This window comes from Neopelma chrysocephalum, unplaced genomic scaffold (assembly GCF_003984885.1).
Source record: "Neopelma chrysocephalum unplaced genomic scaffold, ASM398488v2 Primary Assembly neopelma1_24, whole genome shotgun sequence".
NCBI lineage: Eukaryota > Metazoa > Chordata > Aves > Passeriformes > Pipridae > Neopelma > Neopelma chrysocephalum.
In genome coordinates this window covers 18,664,721-18,688,303 of record NW_020897693.1, presented here as the reverse complement: position 1 = coordinate 18,688,303, position 23,583 = coordinate 18,664,721, and the positions used below count along the sequence as shown (strand labels likewise).

At 40.6% G+C, this 23,583-nt stretch overlaps 2 protein-coding genes across 3 annotated transcripts in view; one reads left to right on the top strand and one right to left on the bottom strand.

Annotated features, from left to right (window-relative positions):
• LTK (leukocyte receptor tyrosine kinase) overlaps positions 1-15,501 on the top strand; it is a 94,651-nt gene extending 79,150 nt beyond the window's left edge. The window contains exons 20-29 of the mRNA XM_027706577.1: positions 231-417; positions 1,151-1,241; positions 3,390-3,454; positions 6,017-6,146; positions 7,423-7,520; positions 9,626-9,718; positions 10,300-10,401; positions 11,825-11,959; positions 12,316-12,406; positions 13,133-15,501. Coding sequence (XP_027562378.1) covers positions 231-417; positions 1,151-1,241; positions 3,390-3,454; positions 6,017-6,146; positions 7,423-7,520; positions 9,626-9,718; positions 10,300-10,401; positions 11,825-11,959; positions 12,316-12,406; positions 13,133-13,906 — 1,766 coding nt within the window. The 3' untranslated portion in view covers positions 13,907-15,501. The remainder of the gene's footprint in view (positions 1-230; positions 418-1,150; positions 1,242-3,389; positions 3,455-6,016; positions 6,147-7,422; positions 7,521-9,625; positions 9,719-10,299; positions 10,402-11,824; positions 11,960-12,315; positions 12,407-13,132) is intronic.
• A 7,570-nt stretch (positions 15,502-23,071) lies between these two features.
• Positions 23,072-23,583, bottom strand: part of ITPKA (inositol-trisphosphate 3-kinase A) — a 37,046-nt gene continuing 36,534 nt past the window's right edge. For both annotated transcript variants that reach the window (XM_027706554.1, XM_027706562.1), the window contains one exon: positions 23,072-23,397. In XM_027706554.1, the coding sequence (XP_027562355.1) occupies positions 23,194-23,397 (204 nt within the window). In that variant the 3' untranslated portion in view covers positions 23,072-23,193. The remainder of the gene's footprint in view (positions 23,398-23,583) is intronic.

Here is a 23,583-nt window from a genome sequence, read left to right as displayed (position 1 = left end):
GCATAGGAAACCTAAGTTGCTCCCAAGTGCCTGCAGGAATGACTGTTTCCATATCCAGTATTAAATCACTACAAAGCATGAAGAAGAAAGTGATACTGACAAGCTAAAGATGCTTCTTGAGCATTTATAATTATGGGGTTTGTTTCTTTCTGTTCTGTGTGGCCAGCATTATCTTTTCTGTCCAGGGATTGATCTTGTTTGTGTATTTTTGTTTGTCTCCTCACCTGCAGTTTATCACTTTAAGAAGCAGCAGCTGGATGGGGCCAGAGCACGACTGCAGAGCCCAGAATATAAACTGAGTAAAATCCGTACATCTGCCATCATGACGGATTACAACCCCAACTACTGCTTCGCAGGGAAGGCTGCCACTCTAAGTGAGCTGAAGGAGATCCCACGGAAGAATATCTCTCTGCTTCGGTAAGAAAACAAGGGCCACCTGTCTGACTAACTGCAAAACACTTAGTCCAAGTCAGCCAAAATACAATAGATATGATACTATTCTCCATGATATTTTGATTCCATGAAGTTCTCAAGCAGAAGTATAAAATCATGACTCTCCTGTTCCATGTTCCCACGCACAGCATACAGTATTTTACCTTTGTGTTTTTATATGATGTCCTGGATTGCACTTGCCTCCTGGCAGTAACTCCCTTCCAAATCTATAGCAGTGTTTCTTTTTCAACATTTTCCTACCACAAGGAAATTTCCTGTCACAAGGAAATTCATGCTGGGTTGCCCTTCAACTCCATACCATCCAGATGATATTGATCAAAGCTATAAACCTTGGAAGGAAAAAATTGATTACTCTTATGTGCTGTGTTACACCCTCTCCTGAAGATATCAGTCTGCAGCCACCTTTTTCTGTCATTCTCCATTTTCCTCTTATTTTGCTATTGCCATACTTGGTGGTAGGGCCTAGTAGGCTGCTTTATTTGTTCAGAACTATCAAGGATCCAACTGCACTGTTTTAGTGACAGAAAATACTGATAAGTTATTTTCAGAATCTTTGAGAGGAAAATAAAACTCTGTTGTTGATTTCATGTCTTACAGCAGATTCTATTCCTAGTCTTGGACTGGATGAAGAGAAGAGCTTGGCCAGCGCTGGATCCAAGGGTATATAATATCTGTTCTCTCTCTTCTTTTCTTGCAGGGCACTAGGACATGGTGCATTTGGTGAGGTTTATGAGGGAACCGTGGTAGGCATTGGAGGGGATCCCAACCCTCTTCAAGTTGCTATCAAGGTCAGTACCCCCAAATTTCTTATACAGCAGTAATGACCCATAAGAGCCATATTATCTTATTACTATTCCAGTTGGAGATTCCCATTCATCACACGCATAACAACATATGTATATGTGTAATGCAGATTTCCATGCTTTGCTGCATCCAGGAATTATCAACTTTAATTTTTAAGTTGTATGGCACTAGAACCAGCTAGAAAGTAAAGCCATCAGTCTTTTTGCTGTATGCCTAATGGCTGTAAGGTGTGATCTAAGTACAAAGAGAATCTAAAAAGGGCAATCTGTTTTGTGAGCTCCATTCCTGTTGCTCAGTAGATGTAGAATCAGTACCCTCAGATTAGAAGTTGTGTGAATTAGTCACCCGGAGACCGCATATTATGATTAGTTAAAATAAAACAATTCATTATCTATTAGCGTTAATAAATATACCTCAATATATCAACACAGAACTGTCAGTTCATCCCAGCAGTGAATCTGCCACAATGACTTTTCTGCCACAATGATTTATAGATGTGAGTAGCCAAGAAAAGAAGAAACTTAAAGGGAACAAAAATAGTAACAAATAGACATTTTGGGACATTGAGGACTAGAAGGGGATTTCTAAATATTGTACAAAGAAAAGAGAGCACTGGAAAATATTAGTATGAATCATTTATGTGACAGCAAACAGTAAACCTTTACAGTAATGCCTATATATTATTGCTTCTGCATTTCAGTGGGTTTGAGTGCTTTCTCCTAAGTTTTTCACATGATGTTATCCTATTTAAAAATTTGTGGGTTTTCTCAGTTACTTTCCTTTACACTGAGAGTAGTGTTTTTCTACTCTATGTGAAACTTTCTGGTGGTCCCTTGTTATTGCATAGTGTTAAATATGCTGTTGTGAATACATATTGTGATACTATGCTAATTTCCACGTTACTAATGACAAGAGATAACAGGCTGTTTTTCTGTGAAATTACTGAGGTTTCCTCAGGATTTGTCAGTTACTCAGCCCTGAAGTTAAGGATGCTCATAACCTGCTTTTGTTTTTTTATAAACCTGTGACTCAGAGAACCAAATCTACTTCTATGAGTTCAGCTCAAAAATGTAGCCTTCATTAATAAAAAGAAGTTCTACTGTTATTCATCCTGTCTTTCAAAACCCTCTTGAAAAAAAAAAAAAGTGAAAGGATCATGCATTATGGCATTTTGTTATGAACTTCCCTGTGCCACTGTATGAATGTGGATGAAAATCCAGGACACTAGCAAGCAGTTGGAACTGACCAACTCAGTTTCACCATCCAGACTGGAGGAAGCGCCAGAGCACAGTGGCAAACAGAAGAAGATGTCAACAGTTTGGAAAGTCTTGGCAGCAATGGCCACTTTTTATCCATATATTGTTTGCGGGTCTTCCACCAATTTAACAGATGATCTGCACTGTTCTGTGTAAAGCAATCACTTATTTCAGACAGCAAAATGCAGCCCTGCCTCCTGTAGCCCACACTACTGATGACAAGAGCTGTTCCCATGCCAGACACACCACGCTGAGCGTGCCACCTCTCTGTGTGCAGTGTGGCCATGGGCACGCAGCTGTGGCCAAACCACCCCCTAAGGTTAAAACAGTGGGCACAGTAGCATGTGCTGCTTCTACTGCTGCCTGTGCACTCAGTTCATCTGTGTCAGCAGAAGATGCTGTCCAAATCTGCTGGCAGGAGAGAAAGCTAAAAGGGCACATGACACAAATATTTAAATCAAGTGGCTGTATGTGCCATTTGACATGCAAGCATGTGCTGCGATGTGGACATAAAGAAAAGGGAGAATTAATTAGCACCTGTAATTTAAAAGAGCTTTCTAGGTCTGTAATTTCCCACCTAATGTCTTTCTTGATGTGTACCTGAAGCTATTTTTACTTCTGAAGTGTGTATAGAGCTAAGTTCACACAAAAAAATCTTGAGGTAGGTCACTAGTTTCCTATTCTGACTTTAACTACCAAATAGGTCAAATGCACTTCAATAAACCCGGCAGTGAAAAGATGAGCCCCTCCTCGTAGGTTCCTGAAGTGATTCATATTACATGCTTATTATTTTCTTTTTTTTTTTTTCTTTGGTGGTCACCTAAATATTCTCAATTCTTTGGTGGGATGGCCCTCGCTGTCTTTACCTCTCAACAGACCCTGCCAGAAGTCTGCTCTGAGCAGGATGAGATGGATTTCCTGATGGAAGCGTTGATTATCAGGTATAGTTTAAGATTTTTCTACTGATGGTGGGCGGGGGAAAAAGAGTAATGCAGGTCATCATAGAATCCACTTGCTTTGTTCAGAAATGAAATCCAGTCTTATTTTTCACCAGATGGCATTTTAGTAGCATATAAGTTACTGGTTTCAGCTACTTGTTTATCTCAAACAAGATAACTCAGGTCCTTTTGTTGCCCATCTCTTGTGGTTTAATGCCAGCAGGCAGCTTGGCCCCTCATAGCAGTGGGATGGAGAAGAGAATAAGAAGGGAAACAAAGCTCATTGTTGAGATAAAAACAGTTTAATACATATAGCAAAATCTGTGCATGCAAGACAAGTAATTTTAAAGTCATTCAGTACTTCCCATGGGCAGGCAAGTGTTCAGGCATCCCCAGGAAAATGGGGCTCCATCACGTGTAAAAGCTACTTGAGAAGAAAAATGCCAAACTCCGAATGACCCTTCCCCTCCTTCCTTCTTCTTCCCCCAGCTTTCATTGCTGAGCATGATGCCATATGGTGTGGGATATCCCTTTGGTCACTTGGGGCCAGCTGTAATGATTGTGTCCCCTCACAACTTCTTGTTCCCCTCCAATCTTTTCACTGAGGGGGAGGGAGGTGTGTGTGAAAAACCTTAATGCTGTGTAAGTACTGCTCAGCAGTAGCTAAAATACCAATGTGTTATCAACACTGTTTTGATCACAAATCCAAAATAGCACCACATGAGCTACTGTGAAGAAAAGTAACTCTATCCCACCCAAAAAACATTACAACAATTTAACAGAATTTCTGTTGGTTGGTCTTGTTCAGAGGAGTAAGAAGGCACAACATTTTTTACAAATATGTTCTGCATTTGAAATATTTCTCTTTTCAAAGAATCCTATTACCCTCTTAATAAATATAATTCATGTCCTAAAGCCCTTGCTAAGTAAATTTTCAATGACAAATTGGAAGGCAATAGGAAAGATAAAGATTAGAGCCACCTGTGCAGTCACTGAGATGTTCAGCCTCTGCAAGACCAGCACCATAATGGTACAACACAGGCTGTGTGCCAGGGAGTTACGTTTTTTAGGCTGAGGTGCTAGGGCTTAAGCTATATTATCTCTTGCAAATAAAAGTTAAGAGTTTTTATAGGAGCAGATTTAGCAGCTGAAGGAGAAACTGTGAAAAGCTTTTCCCATTGTGGCTTTCAGTCAGTAGCTAAGTGTACGTGCAGCCTTTTTGCTGTTCCTATGTGCAGAACTGTTTGCCATAAGAAAGCACTTTTTGCAGTGAAGGTCCTGGGCTTTTACCCTTTCTTTACACAAAAATAGCTGAGTGATATATTCTGAAACCTCTGCAGGGATAAGGTAGTGAATATGGCTCTGTCCGTGTAGCTTGCACAGGTGGAACAAAGTCCTTCTCTCAGTGCATCCACTTTTCTTAGATGTGTTCTGGCTTTTGATGCCTTTGCAAGCTTAACAGAACCTTTGTAAGGTCCCATCTGCATGACCTTCTGACAGTGAACTGTAAGATCTATAAAACCTGCCTGGAAAAGATAATAGACAGCCATTCCTACTACCACCTGTACTTTAAGTATTCCAGTCTTGGAATTTACATTAACACAAATACATAACTTAAAACAACAGTATAGTCAAGAGTGGCTTTAAAATAGTAGTATAGTCAGGGTTCATTGTAAGTCGTTGGAATTTATGCATTTTGAATTTGTGCAACATGAAGTTCCTCTCGTCATTGTCTGGCCCAGCTCATACCTAGATGCTTGTTTTCTGCCATTAAAGCATGAATCTCATGATATAGTGCCACTTCCCACAGTCTGCAAGAACTTTGGCAGCTGAACAGGAAGTAACATTGATGTATGTTTTTTTAAAGAGCAATTTTAATCAATTACACAGTGCCTTGATTCACTTAGTAGCACACAACTCTTTCTCTTCCCCAGTTTCCTTTCTATTTTTAGTTCCTGTATTATCCAGGTAATCACTATCTAAGGGAAGATGTTGCTGTCTAATGACTGAATCTTATTGAGCTTTTTGACAACCTCAGCTTTCTTTTGTAAAAAGCAGAAAGCCATCACATAAGCAGCTGCTGCAGTAGATATGAACTGAGTCCTTTGGTAGACTAAACAGAGAACTGAGTCCACCAAACTAGATGGCACTATATTTAAAATAACCAATGCTGAATTAAAATCCCTATCAGTCAAGGCTTTTTTTCACAAATGCCAATAAAATTTGCATGCTTAACTTTCCTATCCCTCTGATGTCACTCTCCTCTTTCAGTCTGTGAGTCCGTCAAACTCTGTCTTCACAGACAGAAGGCTCTGCTTTGCTTTTAGCTTCATACCTTCTGTTGAAGGCTTTCTATGGGCAAAACCAGGCATAGCTCTGGTCTTGGGACTGTCATAACCAGAGAGGCACTTTGATATGGCTGAAGTTCTCTTGGTAACTTGTACCGCATCAGGATTTGCTTCAATACAGGTTGTCAAAGATCAAGGCACAGTGAGAGTGTGATGGATGATGGCCAGGCACTAATGCTATCTTTCTCTTCCATGTTGCTGCGCTGTTGGCTTTCAGTAAGTTCAATCACCAGAACATCGTGCAATGCATTGGTGTCAGCCTACAGACGCTGCCTCGCTTCATCCTGCTTGAGCTCATGGCTGGAGGAGATATGAAGAGCTTTCTTCGGCAGAATCGACCCAGGATGGTGAGACAACTTCCCTGCTAGGCTTGTGGTTCACTTTAGTATGACTGGTTTTATATTTTTATGAGTTGGATAAAGGCACTGAAGTCAAGCTAGGCTCTGTGCGTGTTCCAGCTCCTACAGATTTCTGGATACCTATGTCTGTTTGCTTGAAGTAAGAAGGTGTCAGTGAGACAAAATGAAAGCAAGGCCAGAACTGCAGGCTATTAGTAACTGAGGAGGAAAGAGTAAAATCCTATCCTATCATTCCAGAGTTCTCTGTCAACTGGTTTACAAATTAAGGGGTTTTCTTTCTTCAATGTCTGCCTGTTTTCTGTGCACTGTGATGGTACATGAGGAACTGAAGTTATAACACTAATACGTAATAATGAGAATTCATAGCACTAGGTCCTCAGCAGGTGTGCATCAGCACCCTATGGAGATAAACAAATTTATACTAGTTGAAGAGCTGAGCCTAATTTATTTGATATATCTCTGATTTCTGATCATCTGTGTAAAAATTTCTCCCCACCCTTCCTGAGAGCAATAAAGAAATTCCTAGAAAAACGGAGAAAATTTCCCTATGGATAAATAAATGATGGGGTGAAAATAAGCAGGGCTCCTGGAGAAACATTTGTTTATTATTCTTAGCTAGGGAAGTGCAGATGGTGAATGGTTAGTACCAGTCCTGGCTAGGCTTCGCGAATGAAGATTTGGGAAGGGCTCTACCCATTTTTCATGCAAGCGCGTACCAGTCCTGGAGTCCTGTGGTAAAGCATCCCTTTTTTTTTGCATACTGCTCCTGAGGGTAATCGCTGTTCTGCAAGAACAGATATGTTGATGAATGCTGACTGTTGGTGCAGAGATGTGTGCTTGAGCATCTTTGCTCTCTCTCTGAGTTCATGTGCTAATTTCTCTTGATAGTTTATTGACTCACTCTTTACAAGTGAGTGGATTTTTTTCTCTTCCATCTTACCTTTTAAACCTGTTCATCTTTTGATTTACCCTTTACTAGGCTATTCAGGCCAGGCCATGTATCTCTCACCAGCTTGCACTCATGTACCGTGCTCAAGAGAGGGGAAATTTTCTGAAAGTCTTAACTAAGAGTTTACTCATTTTCTAACACTCTGCTTTGATCTGCTTATGTTCCTCTTTGCTTGACTCATTTAACCCTTCCACCATCCTGAATGTATGTTCCTCCCTTTCCCTTCTTCTGCCCCTCTCTGTTTATCCCCTGGCTAAACTATATTCTTCTGCTCCACTATTCTGCCCTTACTATTTGTTGTGTGTCTTTTTCCAGAATCGGCCATCCATGCTAACAATGCAGGACCTGCTGAACATAGCTAGGGATATTGCCTGTGGCTGTAAATATCTGGAAGAGAATCATTTCATCCACAGGTGAGGAGAAACAGTCCCTTTTGATGTATCTCCAGGTGCATGAGGCTCATACAGATTTAATTTGTAGTGGATTAGACAGGACTAATCTCCAGGGGGGAGAAAGATATTTCCCCTACCAACACAGGCTTGTGCCTAGATGTCCAGGAGGGTCTCCTGTTTTTTGTTAGGAGTTAGGTTCTGCACTGTTCTTTGCACTGCTGGAGAGAAAGGAATCTTCCATCCAAAGTGAGCAGGTTTAAGTGTTAATTTTCAGGTGCCTGCAATGTAAAGACATTTGAGATGAGCCCTGTAGTCCACTAGATGGTAGTGTCACTCTGTGTTGGCTGTTTGATCTCCCTATCTTGACTTAAATGCTTTCCCTATCCCACCAGGACAGAACAGCCCATCATATTTGAGGCAATGACTAGGGAAGAGTAGAACAGGGATAATAGGAGATAAAAACAGCTCAGGCTTCCTTCCCAGTTCAGTGGCTGACCTGCTATGTGGTCTTGGGAAGCCCATATTTGTCTGTTCACACTTTTTATTCTCTCTTTTGTAGAGCAAAAACCTGTTGATATGGCAAGCTCCAAATAAGAATAAAATATTATAGAAGAGGTAAAAGTTATTTTAGGTATCCTTAACTCCCAGCTGGACACTGGACTCCTTTGCTTCTGACTATGAACTGTTTCAGCTCATAATGTTTCCAGGCATAGCATACAACTGAATTCCTTACTATGAACTGCATGCTGAGTTCAGCCCTTATGTGTAAAGCAGAGGAGAGACCTGCACAAGAGGGTCAGGCTTTAACTAAACTGACATGCAGTCTAGAGATCTGTGAGTCGAGAACTGATTCACCCACATGCACAAGCACGTTTACATATGCATGACATTGCACATAGCAAAGAGACAGAAATAGGCTAGAGTGGGTAGAGACTGGAGAAACTTAGGGAAACAAGTGGCAAGCAGCAATCAGAGCAAAAGGCTGTGAGGTTGAGGTATGGTAATATGTTATGGCTTCGTGATTAGATCCCATGAAACAGTTTTCAGGCTACTTTACATTGGAACAATAAAGAAGTTTGTGTGAAAAAGTGTTAGAGTTTTGTCACTAAAAAAAGAGCAGTAAGAACTTGCAACAACTTTTGGGTCTTGGATCTCAATAATTACAAGAGAGGATCAGTATTTTAACTGGAAACTTCTGAGTTAATTGCTGTGGTATTATTTTTTAAAAATCCTTACAGTAATAGTAATATCCTTTTAACAGCATCATATCACTTTAAAAAAACCCTTTGGGTCAGTTTCTGAACTATTAGATCTCTAACATAAGCAACCTGGGAATGGATTAATTTTGTTTTGCCAACAATTCAGGAAATCGGTATAGAAGGAATTTCATTCAGGTTCTGTATTAGTATTTCTAGTGATGTCAGTATTCCTTAGAGTGGGTTGGGAAGTGATGGATATCATTATAGATATCAGGTATCCTAGGGGTGAAAAGTAATGTAGTGGGGTTGCAGAGAGGTCACTAAGGACAAGTATTGTCATCTAGGAGTCACAGCCGATAATGGAAGAGAAAATTGAGCCTGACTTCCAAATCCTGAAGGATTTTTCAAGGCTGGCACTGGGAAGAAACATATGAGTTGTTCAAGGAGCTCATTTTTCTTGGCAGTCAACAGGACCCCCATAGTGCTATGATTTTTAATGAGTTTTTTTACAGAATGCATATTTAAAATGAACACAAATCCTTCAGCTGTGGCCAGGAAGGCATCACTGCCATTTCTCACAAGCTAAACCTGCACCCATCAAGTAGCTGCTCCCATATGAAGTTTTGCTTGATTTCATGGGAGATATCTTCCCTCTTCTAACACTCATGCTGTTTTCTGTCTTAGTGAAAGAAGATGGGAGTAAGGAGTGTTTGGAAAACACTGGGTAGAACATATAATCCATATGCAGTTTAAGAGTTGTGGTTAATAAGAATTATAATGTAGCTGGAATTATTTCTTTTTTTAACAAGACTCTTCTCATTTGTGTAAAGATGACTCAACTGAGACTTGCAGGACAAGGTCTAATGTTCTTTCTTTATTCCTTTAACTACTTAAGAGTTTAGAATTAGATTTTTATGTTTTTTTAAGAGATATAGCTGCAAGGAATTGCCTTTTGACCTGTACTGGAGCAGGACGAATAGCCAAAATTGGTGACTTCGGGATGGCCAGGGATATTTACAGGTAAGTGGAAGGCAGTTTGAGTCCTGTGAGTATCTCTGTAATTTGTATCATTTTGACCAATTTGAACTGTCTGCTGGTAAAGCAGTGGTACCATCCATTATATGTCTGACTTTGATGACCAGTTAACTAATTGGTGTTAACAGGCTGTAAATTATCACATTCATGCTTACAAGCCGATCCACTTCAACTGTGGCCCCAGGAAAATGCAAACACATGTGGACATTAAACCAAGCATAGACAAATTTATTAGCTAGTTGATCATAAGTAATCTTAAATTAAAATACCCCACAACAACCATAATTCTCAGTTTCTAATGTCAAGAAGACTTGCTGCATCAACACCCTGCCAGGTTTGGTGTCTTCAGCTGTGCACCTAAACATCCTCAGTTTCCATCTCAGTTGCAAAGAGGATATAAAATACTGCTTCAATGTACTATTTGTGTTGATGACTTTTCCTCTTTCTCACTTGGCTCCCATTGCCGTAGGCACTCCCCAGCTGATGTTACTGTGGTGATAAGATCTTTTATATATTGAAGCCCTTTTGTGCTGTGTGACATTCTCTGTGCATTTTATATTTCCCAGAGCAAGTTACTACCGCAAGGGAGGAAGAGCTATGCTTCCTGTAAAGTGGATGCCACCAGAAGCTTTTCTAGAGGGTATTTTCACCTCCAAGACTGATACCTGGTAATAAATGTCTTTTAATCACTTCTGCTACTCACTGATCAGCATCAAGAAAGGTACTGCTCAAGAAAAAAATTGTCTGCTCAGCAGGAACCTTAAAAAAATGTCAGAATTTCCTAGAAAAATATGAGAATCTTCCCACTTCATTCAGTAGAAGCATGGCCAAAGAATTGAAAAGAATTAAGAAGTCTAATGTAAATGAAGGTAACAAAAACTTCCCGTGCATAAATGTAGAGTATCATACGAAGCCAATCAAGAAGTGAGAAGTGAAAGGAGATTAGATTCTCTAGAAGTCTCAGTTAAAAATCCAGAGAAATACCATCAGACATTTTCCTCAGGTCTCAGTATTTGCCGCTCAGTTTCCTTCAGTGACAAGGCCTGCTTAAATACCTCTTAAGTGACTCTCTGTACCACCCAGAATTACTCTTTTGTATATTCATGCACATTGCTGGATAATGGAAGCTTTCCAGTTGCTTAAGAATGCCTCTTTCTCTGTACAGTAGATTCTTCAATATACTGTACTGAGACATTCCCTTAAATGCCACACTGACCCAGTTTCCTGAAGTTAGTGATGCCGGAAGACACAGAATTGCTTATCAGTGCCTAACTGTGCGCAGCCAGTACTAAGTATTTTGAAGGAAAGTGCCATAGTTCCTGTAATAGGCTATTATAAGTAACATGCATGTACTGGAAATTACTTTGACCTTTGCAGCAAATAGTGACTCTTAAAATTCTGACCCTGCTGAAGTTCTGGCAGAATCCTCTTGACTTCCCTGTGTCTGGTCATACATAATTTCCAGTGGCACTGCCTATCTAACCTGTGGATGTAAAAAAGGAGAACAACCTAATCAGAACAAAAAAATAAATGCTGCTACCTTTCAGTTTCATTGGATGTCTCTTATTTGATTTTATTCTTGAGCATCTTGTTCCCAAACACTGATTCAATTGTCAAGGAAATTTTCCTGTCTGACCATCCAGGAGCCATGCTGGCAGTCACACTCGCACCACCTAAGCTCCAAAAAGGCCCCTTGGCACCTACACACACCACACTCACATAGTTAGACCAGGTTTCCTCACCAACTCAGCCCCAGGTTTCCCACAGCAGAGTCTCAGACATCTGGATCCTTAAAATAATTTAATTATGGTGCAAAAACAAAATAACAGCTCCAGCTGGTGCCTCCAAAAAGGGACCTCAAACAAAGGAAAGCCTGGATTTTACACTCTCACAGTCTTGGAGCTTGAGCAAAGGTTTTGATTGGGGTTTTTTTTGTAAAAGTTGACTCATAATCACACTAATTGCACATTACTGTGGTTGGACTGCACCTTTGAAAGGTCGTTGCTGTGGTGTTACCTACACAGCTTCATGCTAGGTTTGTGGAGCACCAATGAAACCTAATCGGTATTTGTTGGCTGGTTTCTGCCACAGGTCCTTTGGTGTGCTGCTTTGGGAGATTTTCTCTCTAGGCTACATGCCCTACCCTTGCAAAACTAACCAAGAAGTGCTGGAATTTGTCACCAGTGGAGGAAGAATGGATCCGCCAAAAAACTGTCCAGGACCAGTGTAAGTATCTCCTTACTCTCACAAGCTAAGGTGTAGCAGGTATCACACATGTAGACAAAGACACCTCTAGTCAGGGAATGGTGACTGCCCTCAGTGTCAGGTGGGTATTACTAAACATCTCTTGAGCTATTGCCTCTTATATACAGGTAAGAGCACTATAGGATTTGCTTTAAGTAGTAGTTCCCTAATGAGACAGGATCCAGGGATGACATATCCACTTTTGTTCTCCTTCTTTGGGCCATGTACCAAGTGTCCTTCCTTGCACCCATGATCACTTCATACTGAGACACTTTTTTCGTAATTTTCTTTCTTGATCAATACTTTTTTTTTCTTTTTTTTTTTTTACTTACTTTAAGGTACCGGATCATGACACAGTGCTGGCAGCACAGCCCAGAGTATCGGCCAAACTTCTCTACCATCCTGGAAAGAATCAAATATTGCACACAGGTATTGCTCTTTGGTATCTAGGAGGATGATAATCCATGGAATGCCAACTATCCAAAGACATTAGCTCATTAGCTTTAGTCCCTAAAACAAGTGAAGAGTCCTGAGAGACTGATAGAATTACTTTCCCAGTTGTGGTGGTGCTGTTGGCTCAACTGCTCTTTTCCAATATCCATCCTCACTCTCCCATCTTCAGCCCAGCCAAAATGAAAATATACTGTTCCTGTGCAAGTGGATGCCATTAGCTCTCAGCTTGTTCAGTAGCAAAATGTCCTTCATTTCACAATAAGGTACTTAGAATCTTTTTCAAGGTCCATATTCTGACCTTGCCTAATGTTGCTCAAAAGCCATAGCTGAATAGTTATGGAGTGGAGAGGGGGAATGAAATGGCATGCTGAGTTCACCATTTAATAGCATTTATAGCTACAGGTCTGGATCCAACTTTCCAAAGGAGAAATTTTATACTAGTGACCCGCAGATTAGCCACTGATTTCAATAAAGCACAGCCTCTGCTCAAAGGAAGCATATAGATAAGAGGGCATTTTTGCAAATCCCAACAGCATGTGATATCCAGGTGAAACATAGCACCTTTTACAATGTGCAGGAATATTGCCCAAACCTGATGGCAGTCTCTGCCAAAACCTTTTTCAATCTCATAGATATTTCTATTAAAGTGCAGATGTGACAATCACTCTGGAGGTGTAACTGATTCTTGTCTCTGCTTTTAAGGACCCTGATGTGATCAACACTGAGCTGCCCATGGAGTGTAACCCCACACCAGAGGATGAAGGGACTATGGTCATCCACCCAAACATTTCCAGTGGGATGGTGCCGCTGCTAGTAAGCCCTTCTCTCACACCTCAGACAACACCTAAAACAGTGGAATCTCACCATGCTGGGCACAAACTTGTACAATGCCCACAAGAGCTCCTGGTGGAGAACCTGAGCAACCGGACTGCCCGAGGACCCAGCCTGCCATGTCTCAGTGATTTCAACAGTGGGTCGTGGTTGCAGCAGACCTCAAACCAGAAGTTGGACCTCACCAATCCAGCAGCCCACAGACTTAAAAACAAAACAAAAAATCTTTGGAACCCAACCTATGGATCATGGGTGCTAGAGAATATCTGTCACTTCAGCCCCAGCTCCAAGCTCAAAGCAAATCCAGAGCGGGAAGATTCAGGCTTTGATGGGAATTGCAGTTCTCCTAGCTCTCGGACATCTCCAGCATCTCCAAGTCGAAACAACTGCCCTCACCTGGATATCAGTGGGATAGAACTGGTGAAACTCCAGACTTTCCCCTGTGGCAATGCAAATTATGCTTATGATGACCTGTGCTATAGTGCTGACCACCAGCCATTAGCTTTAGGAGAAGTCAGAGCAGCTGTGCTAAGAGGCTCCAGCCCGCATGGAGATGAAAACTCTTTTTATAAAACAGAGAAAACATCAAGAGAGAGGGACTCTGGTCTGTCTTTGTCAGATGACCTGAGTGTTACTCCAGTATAGCAGAAATGGTTCTTCCCAGGATCAGGGAATGTGTGTGTCTGGAAGGATTGCTTCCTATTTCACTTACTTCCTCCATTTTAACTCCTTCAGATGGCTGAAGTTTCAACATCAGCAATGTTCTGCTTCCTCCATCTACCTGCTGGATCCCCAGATCGTTAAAGATAGTTGCCTTTCTATCTCTGTCCTTCAAATATGTTCCAGCTTAGAGGTGGAGAACAATGGCATCATTTCTCTGAATACCCAAGGAATAGACTCCTCCTCAATATGCTCAGGTGAAAAGAAATGGACCTACCATCCAGCTACAGCATTTGGATGGAAATAATGATGAACACAGGTTGTTTTTCATTCTTACTGAAGAATCCAAAAACGTGTGCTGTGCCAGCAGCAACCAAAATGCAAAGGCTGCTATATTCCTGAGAGCTTTTTACAGTCCTGATGAATTACTAATTCTCATGTAGTATATGGGAAGTAAAAAAAAATAGCAGCCATATTTTCATCTGTTTTATTAGTAGACCTTGTGAAAGCTATTGCTCAAATTGGAAGCAGTAGGAAACAGTAGGAAAGATGAAAAAAAATAATGAGACTCCTCTGAGCATGTGCTTTGAAAACAAGCAATGAAGAGGAAAACAAATTTACCATTAAAAAAGCAGTAGTTGGTGGAGCTGATAGTATCCCTTTGAATAGTGAAGGAAATGTGCTGCTTGCCTCACGGTGTAGCTCTCCTCACAGCTCCTGGCATTGAAGGGGCAGGTGGTTTTTCAAGAAAGCAAGAGCTGCATGGCGTGATGAGAAATGGACTGTCTTTATCTTCAAATGGACTTTACTTGAGATGAACTTAATTTTTGTAAGAACTTTGATATTCAGGATTAATTCCCTGTGCTATGTTGGGAAGCATTAAGCCGAGGTTCTTGGGTGACTGTCTAGCATTTGGTGTACTGGAGTTCTTGGTTTTAATACCCATGTCCCTGAGGTAGAAAGAAAGTCATGCAAAGGAAGGGCAGAGTGAAGGGAAACCTAATGCAAACAGTACTTGGGGTGCTCTTTATAGAGGAAGGTAGAGTAGCTCGACCATTTGAGAAAGCTAAAACCACGACTTTGCTTCATACAGGTGAGCAGATCAGAATTTTTCCTTGCCTTGCAAGCACAGGACACAGACTTGCTGTTAAAGAGAGTTGTTTGTTTTGAAAACAGCTCATTTCTAAGGCTTTCTTTGATTGCTTAGGATCTAAACTGATGGTTACTGGTTAAAGCCTGCAAAATAATGTGACAGAAAAGGCAAAGAATTTGGATTAAGTCTGAACAGTCTTGGAAGCATTCTGTCCTTCTACCACTCCTGAATGTCACATTGCCAACCTACAGTGGCAAATTACATTACTTTTGTGCGTAATCAAGTTGGGTGGTGAGATGTCAGTTGTAGACTACTCCAGTTTCTTTCTGAGGCAAGAGGTTCTCTGGTGCATGCTTTACGCTTAGTGGTCAGCTGTATGTACAGTCTGAAGATACAGGCTAATAGGAGAGGGTTTGCTTTGACCACACAGACTTCCTGTCCTTTACATCATTCAGGGATGGACACTACTGACCTATGGTAAAGAAAAGCACAGAGTGAAGTGTGAATCCATCCTCAGTGAAATGCATCCTTGGCACAGGTTTATGCTTTGTTGGTCTTTGTATCTGTTCCAAACTTCCTATAGTTTTAGGCCTTTAACTTTAGAATGAATAGTTTTATATAATGTCATTTCAGTGCATAAAAATATCTTAAGAACGGGTGTCAAGAGGACGGGACCAGATTCATTCCAGTGATACCCAGCAACAGGACAAAGGGCAACAGGCACAAACTGAAACGCAGGACGTTCCATCCGAATACGAGAAAAAAAACTTGTTTACTTCGAGGGTTACAGAACATTGAAACAGGTTGCCCAGAGAAGCTGAAGAGTTTCCTTCTCCAAACACACTCAAAACCCATTTGGATGTGATCCTGTGCAACCTGCTCAAGGTGAACCTACTTTAGCAGAGGGGTTGGACTAGATGATCTCTGGAGGTCCCTTTTAACACCAATCTTCTGTGATTTCCAGACACAAAGGGTGATGACGGCTACCTTTCAGCAATGACCTGTATGGTACGGAAATAATTCCAAATCTATGTTGTGAAATGACACATGGTCAGAAGACAGGGGTCCCTCTGTGTGGGGCAAATTGCAGTAGTGGTGTGAGCACTGAGGAGCTTAGTGACCAAGGGAGATGGTTGACCTTGCCTCCTGCCCTTCTTTCCCTTTCACCTTTGCTTTAGCTCTCTGGCTTCTCTCACATTTAGCTTATCACCTGTCCTATCTTACATCCAGGAGTTGCTACAGCCCAGTTAGATGAGGCAGAAGAGCCCATTTAGCAGGAAATTTTCTCATTCTTTCCTGTTGCAGAGCCTAACATTTTTGGTCATGTTTCAGAACGGCCACCTCAGGAACATTCCAGTCAAAAATCAATACATCTACTCTTAGTTAATTGGAATTTCATCAGTTTATCCTTACCTTTCAGAATATATTAGTTGCATGGTTTATGCATTAGTATTTTTTTCCCCCAAAGGTGACCTAATAAACTCTTCAACAGTTGCGACTTGGTATCAGCAAATCAGCTGCCTCCTCCCTGAATATGTGATAAGGCCACAGCAGAATGCAGTGATCCTGGCTCAGCTGCAGTGGACATGATGCCAGCTCACTTTCCAACCCTTGTTTGTAACAGGCTCTGTCCTGAGCAGAGCACTGGTGGTCATGATCATGCTTTTGCAGGCCCAATATGACTCTGTTTTCTCCTTACCCACCAGCACAGGTTGGAAATTGGTGGCAAGAGAGGAGACTTGTTCAGAAGCCATGAGAAGTTAACTATACCACCTTCTCTTCCCACAGACATTTTTACATTAAAAATACAAAGAACTGTCTTGCGCCTGCTACTTCATAAAATAGCTATACAACACCCTAAGATTGCAGTGAGAAGCAGGTAGAATCTCTGCTGTCCATATGATTACCCACCTTGAGCTACCACTGTCTTCCCCATACACAGCACTTGCCTCAATGTAAGTCACAAATTTAGAAAGGCCGATAGTGATAAAACTAGGTAAGCCATTGAAAAGTGAGAGAAGAGCACAGTTGTATTACCAGTGCCACAGGCAATCCTGACTGCAGCTGTGCTTCACTTCATAAACAGAATGCAAGTCCAGCACTTTGCACAAATACCTGTTTTTACTGAATAGCTGCATCAAGGTAGTACAGGAAACACATAGACAAAGCTGCACTGAGGCAGAACAGAACTCCATCCTGACCAGGATCTTATCTCTAAGAGTGCTGAAGAATGGGGTGTTGAAGAGCAACTGTAAGAGCTGAGTGAGCATGAATTGATAATTTATTTCCTAGACATACTCTGATGGTTTACAATAGCACGTAGCTCAGGGCTGTACTAAGGCAGATGCAGTCTCTTCTAACAAGACAAGATGTGGAGCTGCAGATATCAAATGGGCACTAAAAGAAAGAGCTGGGAATTTGAAAAGCCTCTGCATTTTATACAAGCTCTTAACCTAAATTTTATACAAGCTCTTAACTCTCTCAAATGGAACAATCTTCTGTCAGCATAGTTGCCATGAATCTTGACCTGCAACAGGTTTTTTTTAGCTGCTTTTTAAAAATCCTCACAGATAATGAATTTTTAATTAATATCTCAGAGGAAATAATGTTGAAATTGCTTCTGTTGTGATGCTGAATGCTACATGCTGCTCAAACCATATTATTTGAAAAGAAAAATAACAATGACACACACTACAACCTTTAGTCCTTAAATTCTGAAACTTACTTCATACAATCAGAGATTTCATTATGCTCAATTGCTATAATTTCAAAATATAACTCGCTTGAAACCATTTTTTAAGGACACTTTTAGTGCATAATCAATGAGATAAATCCATAGTGTCAAAATTAGATTACTTTGGCAACTGAAAGTCAAAATGCAATTTTGTTTCCTAGAGGAATGACATGAGCTGGAGATCTGGGATTAATTCACTCCTGTTAGCCATGTGAAAAGTCTTCCAACACTTCCCACTGCAAAATTAGCCATTATAGGGTTATTATAAATTGCTCTTCCTCAGAAGTGTCTTTTAACATGTTAACAAATTGGTTTTGCATTTGAGTGTATAGAGTTGGTTTTTCTTCTGGGTTCAGCATTAGTACTTTATGTTGCTTCATAAAACCTCATACTTACATTTTAAAGAAGGGACTTATCAACAAAATAATGCAAATTTCATTTTGTCTTTGCTTTCTTTTCACGTTTAAAAGTAACAAAGAAATCAGAAGCAGGAATATCAATAATCTCAGTTTAAGTGCTTTACATCTTCATCTTTCTCTTTAAAGGAAAAGAATTTTTACTTATATACATTTAAAGTCCTTCCCTCATATCAACCCTTTTCCTGAGCTAATTTCTCAACTGATTTGTCAATGGGCAGGTGTGCACTAAGAAAGCTTTCCAGGACTAATAAAATAGTTAAGAGCTTTTACAAGTGTACCTTATTCCACCTCCAGTACACTCCCCCTACTTACTCAGAAAAGAAGAAAATGATGCTGTTGCTGCAAGTACAGTTTTCCCAAATGTATTTGCATCTCCACAGCTGTGTCAGCCAGGGACCACACTTCCTTAGACCCTTGAGCAGCACAGCTCTGTAAGACTGTTTCTCCTGTAACCATGGTTGTGTCCTCTCCTCCTGGCTGTCCACCCTTCTCAATCTGATGCAGAGACCTTAGTGATATCATGTCCAACATCTTCCCATCACATTATCTGAATTTGTTTTGATTTCTCATTACCTCTGACCATGGAAGCACTTCTTGCCAACTTACCTTTCTGGGTGACTACTGTACATAAGTAGATGACATGCCTGCTTCTATGCAATTTAAAGCTGGACAAGTGTATCCTTCTATATTTGCAACACAAAATAAAGAGACACTAATGGTGGTTATTTGCTTCCCTCTCTGTTAAGTACACTTTGCACGCAGGTAAGAATACACTCTTTCATGGTGAGAAGTGTTGCTGGTCCTGGCATGCTGAGTGTTCCTTCCTGTGGCCATACAAAACTGCCCAGTGGAACAGTTAACTGCTCTGAGTCTGACAAGTGCCTCTTTATGCACACTTTTTGTATGCTATAGGCTATTCGTTCGCGAAGCCTAGCCATGATGATGACCTTGAAGGAAGCCAACAAGCTTTGTGTGGATCAGATTCTAAAGTTAACACATACAATGGGGTTTGGAATCAAGCTCCAGTGTTAGCTTCCAGTTGTCTTAGAACTGGTTTTGCTTTAGGAAATACCAGATGCTAAAGACTAAAAGCAAAAGAAACACTGAAATAAATAGCTTTTTGTCTCTTCCCTCAGGAATTTCTGGAAGAAAATATATCATTCTAATGTGAGCAAACCACAGCGGCTTTTTTTTCTTCAGTCTCATTTATTTAGTAGCATACACACTTCAGAGTAACAAACACTCATCCAATACAGTCAATGTCAAAAATGACCATGGTCAGCATTGCATTGTAGTGTTCAGAACTGATGCATGTGGATGATATAGGCCATTTGATCTCAGTACCTTAAGAATAACAAATAATAACAACAGCAATAAAAAAAATAGCAAAAGCCCTCTGAGATATTTAAGGGTTTGGTCCAACTCCCACTGAAATCCTTCCCTTTAATAGGAACTGGATCCTATTAAGTGAGTTTCGCCCTGTACAAAATTCAGAGGGATTTAATTTTTACCATTTTGGTTACATTTCAGCCACATTTATGTCCCTGTGGGGCCTCAACACCCAAATATCTTTAAACTTATCTGATGTATCTCTTTGTGCATTTCTTTCTATATTGCACCTTCCTCCAAAGGATCTCACAGCATCTGGCAGGCAATAGTGAAGGACGGCCTCACACCATTCCTGTGAGGTAAGTAGGTACTGTTCCCATCTGTAAAATGGGAACAAAACTGATGCCTAGTTGTCCAAGGCCAAAAAAACAAGTCAATGACAAGTTGAGAGAGAGAAGTCCTACTTCCAGATTCAAACAGGAATGCAGCAGCTACAGTAGCAAGCATTGCTGCATCTAACCAGTGAGTTTAAAGACCTTGGTGCCTAAGTCAGCCGTTCAGCACCAAAGTGCCTCTGGGACAGCATATCTTACCCTGCTGCAGAAACACACACACTCTCAGTGTCTCCAGAGTGAGGCACTATCCCAGCAGATGCATTAATGAACTACATTCTGGACTTGCATGTGAACAAGTACCTTGGTTATCATGCATCAGCTCTTCTATGTTACATGACTGTGCAAATGCATCATGTTGACTCTCTGGTAAATATAAGCTTATTCAAGGCAACTTACTCCATAGTGAAAGAAGGCTTCCTCACTCTAGCAAGTGAGTGTACATAGACAGGCCCTCTGGTCCATCTGATGAGAAACAAGGTACCTAACATACCCTGTGGTAGTTCGCTTATGAGCTCATAGCCTCACCCCCTGAGAACTCCTGTGCTCAGCTGGAAATCCTGTGCTGGGCAGTTTACCAAGAAAAGCTGCCTACTTCTCTCCTTTCCATAACAACAGCAGATGATTGTGATTTCTTCCTTTCTGATCCCTTTGCAAGGCAAAGAGGTCATTTCAAAACTAACTTGCTAGAACTATGTATCATCTAGAATGAGTTTCCAGACCACAGTTTGCTATTGCAGAGGTTTTCATTTTTCCCTGACCTTTCCAACAGTCATTCTAAAAGTTTGTCTTAAATTCTCAACTGACATTTGAACACCAACCTCTACCATCTAAAACTCCCCTCTAGAAAATAAGTTACACTGGTGCAAAAGATTCACAGGTGTGGTAACAGAAGAAATAAATTTAACTCTGAAGATTAATTAGGCAAACCACTAAAGGAATTATATCTTCACAGTGTTGTGTCTAACTTTAATAATTTTTTTAATTATGGTAGGAATGCTTGCAATTGAAGTCTCATAAAAAAGGTAATGTTATTAAAGTTCTCCCCGTGAGACCTATTTACTTGCTATTCTCCTTAAGCACTGCTATCTGGTGGCTTATCTGTTGGCTCCAGGAAAGGAAAAATACTTTTCTTTTAAATTGTATGAAATTCACCACAGATTCATTTGTCATCTCATAGCAGTTCAAAAGTTAGGAGGCATCTGGAATGATATCTGTGCTCACTGTCAATTAAAAAAAAAAAAAAGGCAGTGTAAACCCTCTGAAACTTTTAAGTGGAAAATTCATTAACATGCTATCATGCATATAAAACTGAGAGACTCTGAGAGGCCACAGAGGTCATCTGAATTTGCAGTGAACTGCAAAAATAATTACCAGTTTCAGACAACTTCTGGTTTAGGATGAAATGTTTCCACATGTTATTATTACTTCCTAACAGAATACCTACTCAAAGTCATCCAACTTTTATGTGACAATTGAGCTTCAATTTTTAATACTGCTGTTTTGTTTAGAGGTGATGAAAAAGTAAATCTGACTGATCTTTTAGTACAGTAGTGTGTTATCCAAAGTAACTCCTTTTAGAAATTATTTTAGGCTCTTCAGTTCTAATTACAAATGTTATACATAGCTTTCATTCCAGATCTGAAGTCTGCAGGGTTTTTTCTGCTCATGATAATGATTATTATTGAAGTAGCAGTTTCTCAAAGCATGGAGTCAGCTTCATATATCCAAAAGTTCTCAGAATCTCTCCTGAGCACAGGACGACAGCAAAAGACAGCAATTTCTGATCAATGTGCATTACTAGCTTTAGATGTTGTAAGAGGATTAACCACCAAGTAGCAATGCAAGTCTAGTCCACATTTTGAAAACTGCATCATCACACTATTAATGTTAAAACCTGGAATGTGAGTGAACATGAGACTAATGATAGTATTTACACTGCTAGTATTTAAAGAACTGTTCAAGTGACTGGAGCAAACCAAGGAGAAGGTATGTGAAGCCATTACAAGAAAACACTTCAGTCTTCTTAACCTAAAAACTGTGAATTTTCTGTGGCTGTGCCTGAACCACAGCAAAAGAAGAATTATTCACAGATCATCCTGTAATTCCAGACAGGGACTAGAGGATGTGATATATTGACATCCCTTCACCCAAACTGCCTGGATTTAACATCTGATACCTAGGAGGAAGGATGCCTGGGAATTATTTCATCATTGTGTAATGCTGTGAATGCAGAAACATTACCATCCTGATTGCTGTGCCAGTTTATATAGTTAAGTGGCAGCATTGTATTTGAGAACAGGAACATGGCCAAGAAGTCACATATATTAGGAGACAGTCAAATCATGATCTTAAGAGATCACATTGCTTGCTGATTACTAGTGCGTGCATCTGTGTGCTTGTGTATAGGGGTTTTATCCTTAAAAATAAACAAGCCTTGGAAAAAAAAACTTAGTTCCCTGATCTGTGTGTGAAATATCATTAGTGATTTTCGGAACTGCAGTTCAGCTGCAAGAGGCCAAACTTGCCAAGCTACTAACATTTTCAACAGCCTACCCAGTTGGAAAGTCAAATGGTTTTGGAGACCATAGGTTGCTATTCTCTCCCTAGAGTACTTGTAATCTCCTGAGAAGCTACATAAAAAGCCAAGGCTGTTCTTGGATAGAAGTAAGGTTAGGGTGGGGAAGAGGAGGAATGGTCAACAGCAGTTAGCCACATCAAGCCACTACAAACTGCTGTCTCCCTTTGCTCCAGGTTTCTTCTGATTATCACCCACCTTGTTCACACTGTAACATAATGCGGTAGAAGTTGTTGGTCCAATCTACAGTGTACACAGGTGCAAGAAGACTTGGAATTAGAGAGGAAAAAAACAATCTGGTTCCAAAACTATGCAGTTCCCTGAAAAAATGTTTTTTTCTGTCCTGAATCCCCAAGCATTTGCCCTGGTTCACTAAGAAGTAATCTGGAGTCCAATTTTGCCAGAAATCACAATCATTCTGGTTTACCACACAGACCTCTTGACTCATGCTGGTGTGATTCCCAAGTATGGAGATCTTCATTCTCTGAGGACCAGTCTCAAGTTCATCTGGTGCAATACAGACCAATCTGGAGTTATTTGTTTACATCCATAGAGGGCTGATGCAAAGTAATTTTGATCACTAACTGCTGGCTTCTGGATGTAGCTTCCTTTGCACTGATGACCTCAGGAGCTTAGACTTAAAGGTTTCCTTCTAACTGAGTTTCCTTCTACTTCAGTTAAGCAGAAAATTACAGAGAAGCCCGGCAAGTTTTGTGCCATTCTCAACTCATCTTTCAGTGATGCTTTCCAAGATGCCAATCAAATTGTCCAACCCCAACAAGTACCCATCTTCCCTGTTGCCTTCTTGCCAGGGGATTCTGTGATCCAGTGTCTGCCCATCAGGGAGAAGGGTAGTCTTTCCAAAATCAATCAGCCACACATTGGCATTCCCACTGCCATCATGTACAAAAAGTAGTGAACTTCCAACGACCTGGAAGACAGATTGAGATGATGAGGTTACAAATACATCTTCAGCCCTCCCCCATCACTTAACACCTCCTGATAAGAAGGTGACCTCCTCAGATGACCTGTCACCCAACACACTTTTGGGCTGCACTTATACATTGACAATTTACATGCCCCATTTGCATAACCATTTCAATCAGTAAGGTCTAAA